General features: G+C 39.6%; 1 protein-coding gene across 9 annotated transcripts in view; it reads left to right on the top strand.

The window, feature by feature from the left end:
• The window catches only part of SRPK2 (SRSF protein kinase 2), a 243042-nt gene that overhangs the window by 117484 nt on the left and 106572 nt on the right, over nucleotides 1–18986 (top strand). The window contains exon 1 of one of the 9 annotated variants that reach the window (XM_029927579.1): nucleotides 3722–3798. The exons of the other annotated variants lie outside the window; for them this stretch is intronic. Within the exon in view, the coding sequence (XP_029783439.1) occupies nucleotides 3737–3798 (62 nt within the window). The 5' untranslated portion in view covers nucleotides 3722–3736. Of the gene's footprint in view, nucleotides 1–3721; nucleotides 3799–18986 lie in introns of those variants that run through there. 9 annotated transcript variants of the gene reach the window in all.

The following is an 18986-nucleotide window of genomic DNA, read 5'->3' on the forward strand; positions in this document are numbered from 1 at the left end:
TGAAGAACTGGGCGTATCGTTTTATTGATGCCTTGATTATTCAGGAAAAGCTCCTTTGTTCTCTGTGTTTTTTTATTGAATGACTTCCTGTACAAGGACAAATTGGGTCAACTTTTTTTTTTGGCCCAAGAAGGAAGGGGTGTTATCTATATATTGCATTTTCTTTCTTTTTTTTTTTTTAATGTGTTTTATTTATTTTTGAGAGACAGGGAGAGACCGTGTGAGCGGGGGAGGGCCAGAGAGAGAGGGAGACACAGAATCTGAAGCAGGCTGCAGGCTCTCAGCTAGCAGTCGGCACAAGCCCGACACGGGGCTTGAGCCCACGAACGGTGAGATCATGACCTGAGCCAAAGCCGGACGCTTAACCGACTGAGCCACCCAGGTGCCTCTATATTGCATTTTCTGATGTTAATTATATTGTAGGTTTTTAAAACGTTTTTCATTAAAATTTTGGATTTGTTAGATTTATCTTCTTGTTCCCCTGTTTGCCAATTGATAAAAATAAATCGTGCTAGGGAAGGATAATTTATAATTCGTGGTGTCTTCTGATAAATGCTACAGTTTCTAAAGTAGAGGTTTCTAATCAGTAGACTAAGCTATTTAGATACATATGTAGGACAACCGTACTATTGGGTTTGCCAAGGATAGCCCCAATTTTAGGATGCTTTCCTGGATTATGGAATGATGAATGATGTGGTGATCCTTGCTTAATGTCTCCATACATCTCTAGTGAGGTTAATGCGTCCACACTTCTCAGGGGTCAAAATGTCCATTTGAGCAGAAAACTTGGAAAGGTGTGCTTCAAAATGATTGTGGTTGTGTCTTGCTAGTTAGTGGAATTATAAATGGTCTTACATTCTTCAGTGAACTTGCTCTACTTTCTAACTTTCTACTAAACACAATAATTTTGTTATTAAAACCAAAACAAAAGAACTACATTTCAAAAACTTTAGTAAAAAACAAAATGGAGACTATAGTGGTGAAGCCTGTCAATCAGGCTTTTGCATTCCAAGCAGTACAAACGGATTGTGTATATTTTAACTAGAAATACAGTTTATTGGAATGACTGAAGCATAGTTGACTCTCAAACAATGAGATTAGTTAAAAAAAAAAAAATTGCATGGAACTTCTGACTCCCGAAAACATTACTAATAGACTACTGTTGACTGGAACCCTTACTGAATTGATTAGCACATATTTTGTATGTTACATGTATTCTATACTATTATATTCTTACAATGAAGAGAGCTAGAGAAAAAAGTTATAAAAATCATAAGGCAGAGAGAATACATTTGTAGTACTGTATTGTATTTATCAGTACCATAAGTTTATGTTGTCCATTTACAAAATGAATTGTCTATCAGTACCCACATTAATATTGTCTTACCTGAACAAAACACTATGGCTCTTACACATATTACTGACACTAGACTTCAAAAGTGAAAACAAACTTGGGGTGCTTGGGTGGCTCAGTTGGCTAAGTGTCCGACTTCAGCTCAGGTCTTGATCTCATGGGTCATGAGTTTGAGCCCTGCTTCATGCTCTGTGCTGACAGTCCGGAACCTGGAACCTGCTTCAGATTCTGTGTTTCCCTCTCTCTTTCCCTCTTCCCAACTTGTGTTCTCTCGCTCTCGCTGTCAAAAATTTAAAAAAAGTTGAAAAAAATAGAAAAAGAAAAACAACCCCCCCAAACAACAAAAAGAAAATGTGATGAAGAAAAAGTATCGGAAATATTTTTGCATGAAGCAAAGCACTTATCTGTGATGATAACTGGAGGAACTGCTTATCAGTCTATGAGAGAGGGAGGCATACTGTATAGTAATGTAATTCTTTGGAACCACGGTTATAAAACAGAAAATTAACAGTATTTTATATTAACTATCACTTGCCTTGTGCCTACGTAAGGATGGGCTGTTCATTTCCACGCAAGTCTTGGACACGATGTTGCTCGTGGTGAGAGTGTAGGTGATGATGGTGATGACACAGAAACATCTCATCTGTTGCTTGCCACGCAGTTATTATATAGTTACACAAAGACACACACATATACCACAGTTAAGTTTATTAACTGTATGGCATAGATGAGTGTTTACTCTTCACTGAGTGGATGTGGACCATCACAAGGTCTTGTCATTTTTGGGTTGTGTAGTCTATGGGGAAGGAAACAAAAGAGGAGGGGTTGGTCTTACCACCTTAGCAGTGGTGGAGGCAGAAGGGGAGGTGAGGGGGTGTAGACCCACTAGTACATGTAACCTTATGGTGATACATCATAATTTCGGACTGTTTTTTGCCTTTTCATTTCTCAAAAAATGTTTCTGAGATCCATGCCTTGAAACCCTTTACCCATGTACCATTTCAGCCACACCAACAGTCTCTTTCACGAATTCCTTGATTGGCTCTTTCGTAAATCCTGTGATGTCACATGTAACATCTGGACACAGTTTTCTCCAGCAGGAATATTCTTTCAGCCTTGATGGCTTTCATAGCTTTTTCTAGAACAGTGGCATCTTCAAAGGTATAATCCGTCCAGACTCTCATAATGTTCTATCGAGTTCTCTTCCATAGTGTTCACAATGCTTTCCATGCATCACCATGCGTAATGAGCCTTAAAGTTCTTATGACCCCCTGATCTAAAGGCTGAGTGAGAGTCATTGTGTTTGGGGGCAGGTAGACCAGTTTTATACCTTTGGTGCTGAACTCATGGGAGTCTGGGTGGCCAAGGGCATTGTCCAATATTAAAAGAACTTTATTTTTAAAAAATTCTTTTTAATGTTTATCTTTTATTTTTTGAGTGAGAGATAGTGGGAGAGGGACAGAGAGAGACGGAGACACAGAATCCAAAGCAGAATCCAGGCTCATAGAGTCTGACGTGGGCTCGAACCCTCAAGCCGTGAGATCATGCCCTGAGCGGAAGTTGGATGCCCAACTGACTGAGCCACACAAGCACCTCTTAAAAGAACTTGAAAGGGCAGCCCCCTTACTGGCAAGGTACTTTCTGACTTCAGGGACAAAGCTTGAGGGAACCCATGCAGGAAAGGGTTCTCACTGTCCAGGCTTACTTACTGTACAGCTGGACACGGGCAGCTGAGATTTATCTTTGCCCTTCCAGGCTAGGAGGTTAGCAGCTGTACAGACAAGGGTGGTCCACATCATAAACCTTGCTGCATTTGCACGAAATAGTAGAGGTAGACTATTCCTTCCTGCCCTAAGTCCTGATGTTCACTTCTCTTGCTTTCTTATGAATGTCCTTTGTGGCCCTTTCTTCCAGAATAGGGCACTTTTGTCTGCATGAAAAACCTGTTCAGGCAGATATCCTTTCTCCTCAGTAATGTTCTTAATGGTGTCTGGGAAGTCATCTGCTGTCTCCTGGTTGGCAGAAGTGGCTTTTCCTGTTATCTTTTTTTTTTTTTTTTTAAGTGAAATCGCTTTCTAAAATTACCAAACCATTCTTTGCTGGCATTAAATTTTCCAACTTTAGATCGTTCACTTTCCTTTTACTGGAAGTTGCCATGTAATGACTTCGGTGTTTCTCGAATCGTCCCAGCCTCTAGAGATACGTCTTTCTTTTTAGCAATCCCGCACCCACATTAAAGCTGCATTTTCAGTATGAGGTAAAAATATATTTCGCAAGAAGTCCAAGGTTTTTGTGCCTGCTGGCATAGCAGCAGTGACAGATTCATTAATACCCTTTTCTTATTTCTGCAGAGGTCCTTGTGCTGGGTTCATTTATCTGGAAATGAGGGACACCCACAGCCGCAGACCTCAATCCACGTACATGCTGCATCATTTAACTTTCTTGTAAGGTCACGCTTCTTGGGAGCACTTCCAGCCTCAGTAGTGGTACCTCTTATGGGTTCCCTGGCGTTACTCAGGGTTTACGATATTGCACTAAACACCGTGAGAAATACATGAGAATTGTGAGAGATCACCTTTACAGAGATACACAATTTACTGGCGAGACAAACTGCGTGTTCAGTGACGAGGGTCACCTTGCACTTTAAGTGGACACTCACTACACTTGAGCTCACCACAGTAACAACAGGAGGTGGCCATGAAGTTTTTACAGGAGTGCAGGGTGCATTATAGTTAATTTTGTGCGGTTACGATTTAATGCTGTGTCTTTCTCCTGCCTACACATGGGCACCGTGTAGAATCTGTCAGTGTGTGTGTAAGTTTTGATAAATTTTCACTTTTTATAATAGACTTGTATGTATTTTATGGTAGTAAGTGATAAAATAGTGTAGTATCTACATATGTTTTATGCATTTGTAACCTAATTTTTTTCTTAAAATTTAGTTTGTGAGTTTATTAAAAAAAAAATCTCCAAAAATCTTTTCAATGGAAAATTGAAAAAAATCCCCATATAAGAGGACCTGTCCAGTTCAAACCTGTGTTGTTGCAGGGTCAAGTGTAGGTGATGGAATGACAGAAAAGCTGAGGGACTGGTGGGGAGACAGCAGCCACCGCCACGCCGCTGGGGCAGCCTTGGGTCATACTGGCTACTGGCCACCACTGTCGCTGGACGCCTCACACTGTGCTTTTGCTTACTGGGCCCCATGCCTGTGCTTTGGCCTTCAAGGAGCAGGGACACATCTCTTGTGCTCCAGGAGTAAGAGGCAGAGTTCTATGGTGACTCCTGTATGAACTTTTCTTACCATTTGTTCACACCCAAGAGATGAGGCTAGGAATAATAGTAATAATGCTCTAGTTTTCTTGATATCCCATCTATCAGGAATTTGAAGGAGGCATCCAGTGTCTTTTAAAAGGAGTCTGCTTTGTTTTGAAAATGATCATTAATTACCACTTGTTGAGAGTCCCAACTCATGTTGCTTGGCTGTTGTTTTCTGTGCATGACTCAGCCCTTACTTAGAACCTCTTGTCATTTGCCTGGTTGGGGGAGTATGGGATAGTTATTTTGACAGAGGGGTTGATTTAGATACATGCTTTGCCTTGAGTTCTGGGTTATTTTGCTCATGAATTGTTTCAAACATAATAATACTGTGGCTTTTTTAGTGCTTTAATTGTCAGAGTATGCTACTGCTGTTATTGGCTGTTTATAAACAATTAAATGCTTTCCCCAAAACCAGTCCAAGACTGTGTGTGTGTGTGTGTGTGTGTGTGTGTAAAATGAACTTAAAACCAAGGAAGAAAAATAGAGAACTGTTGTGTTAATTGCTCTGGATAAGCTTTCTTAGGTTCTTTTTTTTTTTTTAATGGATTTTTTAAATGTTTATTTATTTATTTTATTTTATTATTTAAAATTTTTTTTTAATGTTTTATTTTATTTTTGGTACAGGGAGAGACAGAGCATGAGAGGAGGAGGGGCAGAGAGAGAAGGAGACACAGAACCAGAAGCAGGCTCCAGGCTCTGAGCTGGCTGTCAGCACAGAGCCTGACGCGGGGCTCGAACCCACAAACGTGAGATCTGACCTGAGCCGAAGTCAGAGGCTTAGCCGACTGAGCCACCCAGGCGCCCCTCTTAGGTTCTTAAAGTTCAGTTTGTGGCTTCAGTAGAGCAGCCACATGCCTCAGATCTGGTGGCAGGACCCACATGGGTGAGAACGCTTCACTCACTAGAGTCATGGTATTTAAACATACATGGTAATCAGAGCAAAAACTTTGTGGCCTCAGTGTTAAGCCTGATTTACATTTGTCGAATCAGAAATTGAATGTGAGATTTAAGTAGTGTTCAGCGTTCTTTTCAGGACTGAAAAATATTTGGGCCCCAGAGGAATTACCAGCTTAGACGGTTTACCCCTCTGAACTTATCGTTTTTGTCAGGAAGATGTGTTTGATGAACACGAATATTTGCACATCCTTCTCCTAGGAGTTAGCACGGTTAATCGATCCAGGTAAAGGTCTAAGTGTGTTTTGAGAATGTGCTGAGTATTTTGCATAACTCAGTGGATCTTTTATTAGTAGACTTGAGGCAAGGTGTGGGAATATGCAGGGTGTTATGACAAATAGTATTTGTCAGATTTTCTAGTCTTATTTTTTCCTTCAAGTTTTAGAATTAATCATTTTGGCAGCTGAAAAGAGCAGTATTTCAGAAAAGAATGGTATTTCAGCGGTATTTTCAAACCAAATTTGATCAAAAGCATAAAACTTGTGGGTTTTGTTTTGTTTGTTTTTGAGAATTGGTTCCGTGTGCAGTGTCTTAGGTTTCTGGTAGTCTCCGGAAGCTGCTGATGCATGGTGTCCTGGTGGACCTCCAGACCTAGGCCTGTCTTAGCTCAAACCTGACTTGAGGGTATCCCCTGCTAGAATTTAAAGTGAATCCTCAGACCATCATTTTTTGTCTCCTCAGAGACACGATGTCGTGTTCTGCATCTTGCAGCTTCCTGTGGGACGGTTCCCAAACTGCCCTTCTGATTCGATCTCTGCATTTGTGGAGGTGGTTCATTGGCTGCTTTCATTTGTTTTTAATAGTTTCTTAATAAAAATCTTGAGACAGTTCATCTTACTTGCTCTAATTTGGTATTTCCCACCTGGTGTCCACAGAAACTCTTCTTGGTGCCCCTTGTGGGTATGTTATACTGTGTTGGCTTGCCTTCATCTCCCTTCCATCTCTCTGGCAAGTAGAGGTCACTATTGTCACTAGTACCGTATTGAGGCAACTTGTTGGCATGATTTGGGGGTTTTCTAATCTTGGACCTGTCCTTTACTAGCTGTGTGATCTGAAACATGTCTCTTAGATCGCCCTAAAATCTGTTTTGTCATCTGTAAAATGGGAATAAAACCTGCTTTTCCCTCTTACAGCATCACTGTATGTGAAGAGAGATTATTTTCCAGTGAGTCAGCCACCTGTAAATTATAATACACATCATTATTTTACATGGCACTAAGAAAGAAAAGTCACTGTGTCAATTGCAAAATGCATCCTGCTATAAGAAATTATAAATGTGAAAAATGTACGTGTTAAAATAAGGGAAGTGTGTTCTGTGAGACAGCTCCATTCTCCATATTGCTGTCAGAGTGGTATTTTAAAAACCAGAAGTCTTATAATGTCATTTCCCTGCTTCAGATTCCTCTGTGATTCCCCATCACCCACGGACACAATCCAAACCCTTAATGTCATGAACGAGGGCCAGTGTAATCTGGATCTGAGTGTAGTGCCCATGGCGTCAGCATCACCTGGGAACATCGTAGAACTGGGACTTATCGGACCCTGTCCCATTCCTGGGGAAACTTGGGGATAGATCCAGGACCTTTAACAAGTTCTTCAGGGGATTCTGATATGTGCCCAAGTTCAAAAACTTCGATCTAGGTCAAGCCTATTTTAAGTTTCTTCCTCCTCCCCCCCTTCCTTTTATGTGCATTTAAATTAATGTAGAAGTATGGGGACCGCTTGGATGTAAGGTGAGTATCCCCTTCCCAAGAAGTTACCCCCAGAGAAGAAGACTGCAGACATCTCTCATGTTAAGGCAGGCTGTCTCCAGGAGTTTAGTTTGAATAGCAAAGACTTCTTTGTGATGACATGCTATAAATCAAAGTGATTTCAATCAATGCTTAGTTTCAGATATTTTTAGAATTCGCAAGAAGTAGTAGTAAAAAAGGAAAAGGCATTTTAATACTGATTTTGTAAAATTCGTCACAGTTGCAAGTGTTGACTATCTTTCTGACACCTTTTAAGATCACACAAAAAAACAAAAGAATAAGTGATTGTGATGTAGAGGTGTGTGTGTGTGTGTGTGTGTGTGTGTGTGTGTGTAAAGTGGAAAAACAAATGACTGGTTATTTCTGACTTGGGATAACAGTTCCAAAGGCAGTATCATATCCATTAAGATAAAAAAAAACCAAAATCTATCTCAAAAGGCTTAGAAATAAAGGTACCGTAATTTGAAAACCGGCTTCAGACTGAAGAATTGGCTTTAAGGGCACCTGGGTAACTCAGTTGGTTAAGCGTCTGACTCTTGGTTTCAGCTCAAGTCATGATCTTAAGGCTGGTGTGTTTGAGCCCCGTGATGAGCTCTGGTTAGTGTGGAGCTTACCTAGGGTTCCCCCCTCTCTCTCTCTTTGCCCTTCCCTGCTCTCTTTCAAAATAAATAAATGAACTTAAAAAAAAATTGGCTTTACTGATGAATATAGTGATGACAAAAATACATGTGAAACATTTGAATCAACTTGCTTTATGGAAGTAAGAAAAACATTCTAAACAATACTCTAGAACATGTGCATTTAACTATATTTGCTTAAATTAAAAATTAAAAAGTATAAGTACACATTTGACTGTTCTATCTCTATACCTAAAAGTTTGCCAAGAATTTTGGGGGAGTAATTGCCAAATAATATTTATAATTTCAAAAAAAAACCCCACTCTTCTCTCTGCCACCCCTTTCTCTTTGTGGGCTTCTTGTATTCTTTGAAAGTCTGTTCCCATTTTGTCCCCATGCTTACTGTACACTTTTTCTGTGCCACTCTTGAGGCTACGAGCACCACCTTTCCTCTGCTTCAGTAGCAGCTGGTGCACACCACATGTCCATGCACGTCTTCGTTGCCTTAATACTCGCTGGCTGCTTCTGCATTTTTTTCTGTTAATTTTACAGCTTAGGGGGTAACTCATAACTAAGTGTAATGAGCATGGGTTTTATAGACAGTCTTAGTTTGAAGGATGGCTCAGTTACTCTTAGGCTTATTACCTGGCAACAGTTACTTAGTTTTTCTCATTCTCCAGAAATTGAAGATAATAATTAGTTTGAGTTATATTGAGGATTAAATGAAGTGGTACATAGTTAAGCATCAGTAATTCTTATTATTCAGTTTTGTCTTCAGTGTGTTGTAGGGACCCAGGATACATTTTCTTAAGTGAGATAGAGGAGTTTTATTTAATTTATACCCCGGTATCTCTGGAGATCAAAAAGCAGTATAACCCATAGGTGAAATATTAGCATATGTTTCAAAATCTTATTTACTGACTAACACTGCTTCAAATGGTATTTGTTTAACTCTCTCTATCCCCTAAAAAAAAAAAACAAACCACCCACAATCTCACATTCCAGTGGAAACTACTCTCATATATCTGTGGTTGTTTTCTTGTCTATTTTTTTGTTTTTCCGTAACTGAATTTACTAAAATAGGATCTCATTTATCTGATTAAAACTAGAATAGGAGAAGTCTTCATAATGTACATCTAATTAAATAGGGTCCTAAATTTTAGGTAGTTGTGAAAGAGATTTAACTGGGCCTTATTTTGATATAATAATAATTACAGGTTATTAAAATTAAATCAACTTTATCTTACACATACTAAAAATTTGGCTTTGTTTCATCTGTAAGCTGGTTCACTGAATGAGCAAAGGACGGCTTAGATGTTATATCTGATGTAATATCACCCCTACACATTTATTTTTTACTTAATAATTGAATTTTGTGGGAATTATTGAGGGACTTGATTTAGTGGACATAGTTGAGAACTGTATCTTTTTCTAGTGGTTTCCCCTAATACTTTTATGCTTACATTGTCCTCTTTGGAAGAGCCTATCAGTGAATTCATTCTCTTTGTTGGTCTTGTCCCCCACATTTGTTGCTTGGTCAGCCAGGCTCCTTTGTCAGGAGCTTGGCTTGTTATTAATATCAACATCTATTATTGTCACCCTGAAATCTTGCATATTTTTGAGATTTCTGCTTTTATTGTGTCTGCAGTCTGTTTTCAAATGCTTAGTTTCAGTGAAAGACTGACTCATTAATCTGAGCCTCCATTAAACAGATCTAGGTCTTTTTTATAAGTATGGAGAGCTACTTGATTTGATCATAATTTTATGAATGCTCAGTTTATTCATGAGTATTTTTCCCCTTTCTTTTGCAACCATGATTTCTGAGAGAGATTACAAGTGTTTGCATAGTCTTCTAAAAACAATTTTTTATACTGCCGTTGTTTGCTTTCATGTACTACAAACTTTTTTTAAACTTCATTTTAAAAATAAAATTTTATTTTGGGGGAGCCTGGGTGGCTCAGTTGGTTAAGCAGTCTGACCCTGGAGGTTGGCTCAGGTCATGATCTCAAGGGTTTGTGAGTTCAAGCTTTCTTTCAGGCAATGGGCTGGCAGTGCAGACAGAGCCTGCTTGGGATTTGGTCTCTCTAACTGTGCCCCTCCCCTGCTCGTGCTTACGCTTGCGCTCTCTCTCGCTCTCAAATAAATAAACTTAATATTTTTATATAAAAAAATTTTTTTTGACATCCATTCATTTTTGAGAGACATTTAGAGCATGAATTGGGGAGGGGCAGCAAGAGAAGGAGACAGGATTCAAAGCAGGCTCCAGGTTCCAGGCTTCAGGCTGTCAGCACAGAGCCTGATGTAGGGCGTGAACTCACAGACTGCAAGATCATGACATGGGCTGAAGTCAGATGCTTAACCGACTGAGCCACCCAGTCGCCCCCACATAAATTTTATTTGTAATAAATTTAAGAATATTGGGTACATGGGGACCTATAACATGTTTGCTACTATAAACCGTCATTGTGTGCATTAAAAATTTTATTTATTTGTTATTTATTTACTTTAGAGGGAGAGAACATGAACAGGATAGTTGGGCAGAGGGGGAGAGGAGGAGGCAGGCTCTGCACCTAGCACAGAACCTGATGTAAGACTCCATCCCACAATCCTGGGATCAGGACTTGAGCCGAAGTCAAGAGTCGGCTAAACCGACTGGGCCACCCAGGCCCCTATATTTTTAAACTGAAGAGTGTTTGGATTGTTATCCATGGACAAATTCCTAAGGAAAAATCACAAGATTGGACCATTTCAAAGGTTTCTGATACATAGTGCTAGTTATTTTAGCAGTGTATGTTCATCAGCAGCTTATGAGTGCTGAGGTCAGTATGCCTTTATTTGTGTCTATGGTTGTTTTTAAAAACTTGGATCGAATGTGAAAGGTAAATCTAGGGCATCTTATTGGTATATCACCTTCTATAGGTAAGGAGAACCCCTCTCTGGGTGAATCTTTGTAGCATCCTGTCCCTCCATTCATCCTGCTGAAGTGTGTCATGTTAATTGTTCTAAGGCACACCTGGTTTTGTCATTTTCCTCTTCTCCATTTACTGCTTATTCACTTTTCTACCGATTTTAGAGCCTGGCAGTGGTGGTCTTCAGCTTGTGTCTTCACCAGCTTTATAGCTGAGTTCTGTCCAGGGGACGCGGTGCTGATGCTCAGTTGGAGTGCCGCATTTACTTGGCCCTAGTTACTCTCCAGTTTTCAACTCTGTCTGTCTTACATGTCCTTCGAGTCCCATCTTAAGTATTTTCATCCTTTGTTAAACGAGTATCTTTCTCTTCCATTAAAGGGTACTGTGGTTTTGGTCACTTTGATCGTCAGGTACTCGTTGCTCAAACTGAGCACCGCAGACTGTCCTGCGGTCAGACTATGTCAGTCTCCCGTTAGAAGATGCCCTCCCTGCTCCTGCCTGGAATCTACCTGTATGTCAAGACCTAGTGCAAATCCACATCCCCTCGAAGCCTTTCTGGATCACTCTAAGTCCTTAAGATGTTCATCAGTACCGTTTAGTTCTTTAAAAAGCTGCTTTAAAGTTTTTACCTTGGCTCCTAGGCTAGATTCCTGTGAAAGTGACTCTGCGTTGCTGCTTCTGTTCCAACTCTTGAGAGTATGCCTGAATCTTTTTGCTCTCTGTGTAGTTGCTTATATGTCTCACTCATGGCCTCAGTGTCATACGTTCATTTGACCAAAATCTGTTCCTGTTCTGGATCTTGACTCTAGAACTTGATTCCTGCCCTCCCTTTCCATCTGCAGGGCAGAGTGTCGGGTGAGCGGGAAGGAAAGAATCCTGTCACAGCAAAGCTCAAGGCTGTGTGCTTGATATAAAGAAGCTGAGATAGCTCGATGTCTGGATTTTCTGTAGGCTAGAGAAGAATGGAAGACCTTTTAAAGCAGCATCATCCCTTCACATTTTAGGGTGCCTTTGTTTATTTTTTTATTACTGTTCTCTTTAAATGCACATTTATTGGTGGCAGAGTCTTCAGAAGAGAGAGAATCAAGTATGGTTTTCCATGCTTGCTTGGTTGAGTTTTCTTGCATCGCTGCAGTTTTCTTGTTCTGGTGGGGACCAGCATAGCATCCCTGTCGGTGGGCCAGTGTCATTCAGCTCCAACTCCACAGTGAAAAGGCAGCAAAGACATGGGTGGTTCTGTTAGCAGTAGTTCTACTTAATACTTAACATGCTTCTATATAAAAGTGATAAATGAATATATTAATTTACTTGAAGCAAATTAAAAGATGTTTTGGTGTCCTCTTTCAGTATCTTTTCTGTGGGCTGCTTATCCTATCTAAAGAACCTGTATCGTCTCTTTCATATTCCCTTCTGTACCCAGATACTGGAGTGTCACAAATTTCTGTTTTAAACAGTTTTAAATAGAGATATTTTCAGAGAGTTGACGTGCTTCGCAGCTTCAGATGTAAATTTTCTAAGTGTTAATCAAAAGATCTAAATCCAGGCACCGTACTGTAATCGTAGCAAGTTAATTTTCCACATGCAGTGAGCTTTATCCATTTCTTGTATCACCTCTCCCATACCAGCTGAGGATGGTGGTTTTGGCCTTCAGTCACATTTTTGTTATTAAAAAGTTGCTATTAAAAATTTGTTATTAAAAAGTTTATTCTGAGAGAGAAAGAATGTGCACATACACGTGCAAGAGACAATCCCAAGCAGTCTCTGCACGGTGGACATGGAGCTCCAACTCACAAACTGGGAGATCAGGACCTGAGGTACAATGAGGAGTTGGATGCTCAACAAACTGAGCTACCCATGCGCCCCCAAAATACTTCCTTTTTAAAAATAGTAAATGAAAAATACTAACAATAGCTTGCAGGTGTGGAAATTTGCCTGTATCAATTATTTCCCCCTTCTTCACTTCTCTGAGGGTCAAGGTAGTTTTGGGATGTTTGCTGTGCTTTTTTTAATAATATTTTTTGAAATGAAAGAAAAAAGAAAACATACTACTTTGTCCTCCCAGAGCTGCTTTCTATTCGTATAGGACATTGCATTTTCTATATAATTAAGTACAACGAAGTATGCTATAGCTACTCAGCTTTTACCTCCTGTCCCCCCACTCAGTGCACAGTCTAGAAGAGGGAATTACATTACTATATTTTTGGTACCTTTAATTACTTACCTGATTGACAGAAGAACTGTGGAAAAGTAAATACATTAATATCTAAAATGTTTTTCCTTAGTAATATTTCTGTACTTAAATACTTTTGGGAATTACTGGTTCAATTAATGGCAATAAAGGATCTAGGAAAAATTTTCCCTTTAAGAGATTTCTTGTTGCTGTGGCATATGTGTTTGTTTGGCAGCAGGTGAGGAAAGGAAGGGTATAATAATGAATTCAAAGGAGAGGTGGCTATAGGAGGGTGGAGTAGGGAGAATTAATTATAGTTTAAGACTTGTTAAATTCTCTTGTTGGACTTGTCCTTCATTATTTACCTTCATATGATTCTAGGTTCCCCAGTTACCAGGCCTACATCAAATTGCTCTTTTTTCTATTCTGTAAAGTGGAGAATAATCCTCATATCCGTGATAGTGTTGTAAAGGGGATTGGATGAGTAATATATGTTAAGAGTTTAGGGTGATACTTAGCACTCACTTAATCTCAGTAGTTATTACATATAATACTTCTGTTAGATTTTGTATACTGGTGGCTTGGCCACAGGAGTTCATGTTCTTTCTGGGCCCTGCCTGAAAGAAATAGGTGAACATGTTTTGTTTAATGCATCTTGTGGATGTGTAGGAATTGACTAGTAGATACATACATAAATGTCCTGGGAACCTCGAGGCTGCAGCGAGGTGAATCTGGACAGGAAGTGGAGAGTATCCGTGATGCGTGATGGGTTCTGAGTTGTGCAAACTTCTGGGTTTGAGGCATAATGTGGCTTCTAAAGTTCCAAGACTAGGAATAGTTGCATTGTTGAAAGAGAATTTTTAAACATTGAAAGAGGACCTTAGGATCTTTGGGGATGTTGAGGAAACTGAGGGTGAGTTGAATATTTCCAAATTCATAATGAGATGTTTCTGAAAACCTTTTTTATCTTTGAAGGCAGAGTATGAACTTGGAACTCAAGGGAAGAAACAGAAAAGATAAAAGGACTGTATGTTTCTAATGTCCATTCAGCCAGTGAAACTCTTGAGGCTTATATTCTGATTTTATTTGATTGTGTATCAGTGCTTTATTCTTTGTAGGCTTGATACCTTGCGCCTTCAAATTTCCCAAGATGAGGTTTTTAAAATAACAGATGCTTTTCTATGGGGGCTATATGGGGAGAATTGCTGGGGGATTGTCCTTGATCTCAGGGATATGGATTTTGGGAGTCTTAAGTCTCTTATCCCCTGATAAAGCCTTGGGATAATGTCCATTCAAATTCTGGGCTCACATTCTTCCTGATTTTTGTCAGCCTCCTTCGCTCACTGTGTGATTGATGTCATTGGGCTGGTAGTCCCATCTCTCTTTTTCTGAAGCCTATTCAGCTCAAGCCTAATGTGAAAGTGATAAGCTATGCATTTTTTTATTTTTAATTTTTTTTAATGTTTTATTTATTTTTGATACAGAGCGAGACAGCATGAGAGGGGGAGGGTCAGAGAGAGAAGGAGACACAGAACCAGAAGCAGGCTCCAGGCTCTGAGCTGGCTGTCAGCACAGAGCCTGACGCGGGGCCTGAACCCAGGAACATGAGATCTGACATGAGCCAAAGTCGGAGGCTTAACTGACTGAGCCACCCAGGCGCCCCTATTTTTAATTTTTTTTAAAGTAGACTTCATGCCCAGCATGGAGCCCAACACAGGGCTTGAACCCATGACCCTGAGATCAAGACTTGAGCTGAGATCAAGAGTAAGACACTTAACTTACTGAGCCACCCAAGTACCCTATAAGCAATGTATTTAATTCTACTTAAAAACATATAAACAAACATCAAGGTATAATTCACATAGCATATAATTCACCCATTTAAAAAGTAAAGGCAGTTTTGGTATATTCACAGAATTGCATAACCATCACCATAAGTTTTCAGAACATTTTCACCCCCCACCCCGTCAAATCCTGTACCCTTTAGCAGTCATGCCCCATTTCTCATCATCCCCCAACCCTACCACTGATATGATTTTTTCTTTATGAACTTGCATACTTTGGGCATTTTATACACATAGAACCATTTGTATAAAATGGCTTTTGGTCAATGGCTTCTTGAAGCATTCTTACCATAATGCTTGAACGTGCATCCATATTATAGCATATATTTGTTCCTCATTCCTTTTTATTGCTAAATAACACTCCATTGTATACGTATACTACAGTTTGCTTATCTATTCATCGGTTGATAGACATTGGGGTCTCTACTTTTTTGGCTCTTTTGACTAATGCTGCTGTGAACATTCCTGTGCATATTTTTGAGTGGACATTTTTTTCCCTTCTGTTGGTTGTACTTTGAAGTGAGGTGCTGGATCACATGGTAATTCTTAGGTTTAGCTTTTGTAGAAACTGCCAGACTGTTTACCAAAGCTTCTGGACTCATTTAGATTCCACTTGCAATAAAGAGGTTTTCATTTTTTCCACATCCTTGCCAACACTTGTTATTAGCTTTTATTTAATTGTTAGTATAGCCATCCTGTTGGGTGTGAAGTGGCATCTCACTGTGGTTTTTATATTTATGTCTATGATGGCTAATGATGTTGAGGATCATTACTTATTATCATGTGCTTATTGGCTATTTGTTTATAGTCTTTGGAGAAATGTCTGTTAAGATCCTTTACTCAATTTAAAATTGAATCATCTATCTTCTTTATTACTGAGTTGTGAGACTTCTTTATTTGCTTTCATTTATTGAGTTTGGGAGTTACGGTGCCTTTGATTCGCGGCAGTTAATAGTCCCAGCTCTCCCCACTCCCACTAAGGTGTCTCTGGTAGTTGAACACAGAAGCGGAGAGAAGCGAGAGACCCTGGTGCAGATGAAAGCAGTCACTGCTCTCATATGCTTATATCCCAATCAGTAGATGCTTTTGATTTAACTCAAACTTGGGAGGAAAAAAGAAAGGCTTTCTTTTTGAGGAAGAGGTCTTTCTTTGCCACCTGTGATTTGGAATTCTTTTTAAAGCATGAATTTTACTTCTTCTTTGAACACATACACAGTGTTGTTGTTTGTTTAAACAAGCAAAACTATTTCTCCTAATTTGTATCCTGGGAAATAATATAAATACGATTGCCAAATGCTTCCAGGCAAATATGATTTTGTATTTCTTGCAGATTTAGGAGCACCAAGCTGGCTCAATTAAAAAATCATGTGACTCTTGATCTCGGAGTGGTAAGGTTGAGTCCCACATTGGATATAGAGATTAATTAAATAAAATGTATAATATAGTATAGTATAATATAATACTTTGACATAGGTATTAACACATTTTGGAGGTCTTTAGATTCTGAGACTCACGACTTTTAAATTCTGTGGCAGCATTGCCCCAGTAGAAAGAGCTCTGAAATATGGCTGCGAAGACTGCTGAGACTTTAGGTTAATTTACTTTAAAGTGTTAAAACTAAAATTTAAAAAGCCACCTGTGGCTAGTGGCTACCTTGCACAAGTTCTAGACAGGACAGCTGTACAACCTTACTAATCTACTACATTTCTGGAAGTAGGAGTTCAATTATAAGAAATAAGTACAATATATTTTTGGCAGATATTTTTACTGAATTTATTTTCTATTTTCTCCAGTCCTTTTCTTTATAGTTTTTTAAATGTTTATTTAATTTTCACACACACGCACACGCACACACACACACACACACACACACCCCCATACACACACAGCGGGGGAGGGGCAGAGAGGAGGAGACAGAATCTGAAGCAGGCTCTAGGCTCTGAGCTGTCAGCACAGAGCATGACATGGGACTCGAACCCATGAACTGTGAGATCACAACCTGAGTTGAAGATAGACACTTAACTGACCAAGCCACCCAGGTGCCCCTATTTTTTCCAGTCTTAAAGAGCGTTTGTTTTTCTATGTGGAGCCTATTGAACTTTATTTAAAAAATTAAATTTCTGTGCCTGCATCTGTAATTATAATGTGAAAAATGGCTGGGTAAATTTTCACCAAATTTACAAGGTTCGAGATGGTCTGAGTGAAAAGATAGGCTGTGTGTCATGCTTAAGATGGCTTTGGGCAGTATGGTGGCATTACCTGTCCAAGACTGACGGATGATGGGAGGCCCTCCTTACCACCCTTCATCCAGGATGCAGATGGATGGGAACAGCTCGTGGTTTTAAGTAGGACTCTTACACAGAAAGTTATCAGAGCAGATGGTCCTCATTGCTGGTTGGCATCTCTCGATAGCCTACTCCATTGAGAGTAGCAGCAGTGATTTGCCTTTGCAAATGGAGAAGGGCTAGCTGCTGGTCTTAAATTAATTATCCACTGTCTCTGCAGGCAGAATAGCAAGCCAAATTGTATTGACAGTTTTTGGACGGTGGCAGAGTTCTAGGTAAATTTAACCTTTTAATACAATTGTGAAAGCTTCAGAAAGGAAAGGGAATCCCTTTATTTGATACCTCAACACCCTTTTTACATTAAAGCTCCCATGTGTCTTGAGATTTTTTTTTTTCCCCCATGAAAAGCTTAACTTTGATTTAGCAAGTAAACATTTGAGCGGTCCCTGGGTGGCTCAGCAGTTCTCTCTCTCTCAAAAATGAATATTAAAAAAATTTTTTTTGGAAAAATTTTCAGGCCAGGGAAAATATTGATTTCACTTTGTTTATAAGTTTGTTTATTTTGAGAGAGCATGCGCCAGTGAGCACGGAGGAGGGGCAGGGAGAGGGGGGAGGGGAGGAATCCCAGGCAAGCTCCATGCTGCCAGCACAGAGCCCAATGTGGGGCTCAATCTCATGAACCATGAAATCATGACCCGAGTCAGATGCTTAACTGAGGCACCCAGGTGCCCCAGTTCACTTTAAGTGGTAGCTTAACATACCAAATTCATGAAATACGGCAAGGATGATGGCAAGATATATTTTAACTAGCAGTTTGCAGTTTTAGAATTTTGAATGTTATGAAATGGAAGATGGTGGCAAGCTGAAACCTGAGCCAGCCTTAACTGAATGACAGACAAGTGAGGGAATATTCGTAGGGTAGTTAGAACAGATTAAAGTCTTTTTTTTTTTTTTTAAGGAAAGGATAGAGATTGTGAATTACTAGAAATAACTCTACAAAAAGCTTTGGCCTTTTTGGAGAATATGTCAGAACATAACAGAGGACATACAAGCCCTCTAATGTTGCGGTGCCTCGGTCGCTTAGTCAGTTAGGCATCTGCCTTTGGCTCAAGTCATGATCTCACAGTTCATGAGTTTGAGCCCCGTGTTGGGCTGTGCACTGACAGCTCAGAGCCTGGAGCCTGCTTCTGATTCTATGTCTCTCTCTCCCTTTTCTGCACTTCCCCTGCTTGTGTTCTCTCTCTTTGAAAAATAAATAAACCTAAAAAAAATAAAATAAAAAAGCACTGGAATATAAAATGTAGAGAGAGGGCAGGGTGATTTAATATTGTGTGAAAGTTATTAGTCTGTAACTTCTGCTGGGATAGTTGGTTATCCATATGCAGTAAACTAAACCCAGAGTTCTGCCTCACACTTCAGAAGACAATCTCTGGGTAATAATTGTCTAAATCACAAGTGCATCAGGGTTGAAGATGTGTCCAGCCTGTTGGAGTTTTTCCTTCTAGGAGTATACTCTCAGGCAGTGGCTGTCCGCATTTTGTTCTTCTGTGACTCCCTATGTACACAGACCTTTGCATGTACAACTGAAATTTATTTACAGAAGCAATACTCCTCTACTAAATGAAACAGACCTTCTTTTTTTTTTAACACATTATTCCATTTTTAATAAAATATTACCATGACCCAGTACATTGATTTTATGAGTTACCAAGTGTAGCTTGACAGGGACCGCCTTTGAGAAACTCTTGTGCATGGATGTTTTAGCGTGTTTGTAACAATGTAAA

This window comes from Suricata suricatta, chromosome 2 (genome assembly GCF_006229205.1).
Source record: "Suricata suricatta isolate VVHF042 chromosome 2, meerkat_22Aug2017_6uvM2_HiC, whole genome shotgun sequence".
Taxonomy (NCBI): domain Eukaryota; kingdom Metazoa; phylum Chordata; class Mammalia; order Carnivora; family Herpestidae; genus Suricata; species Suricata suricatta.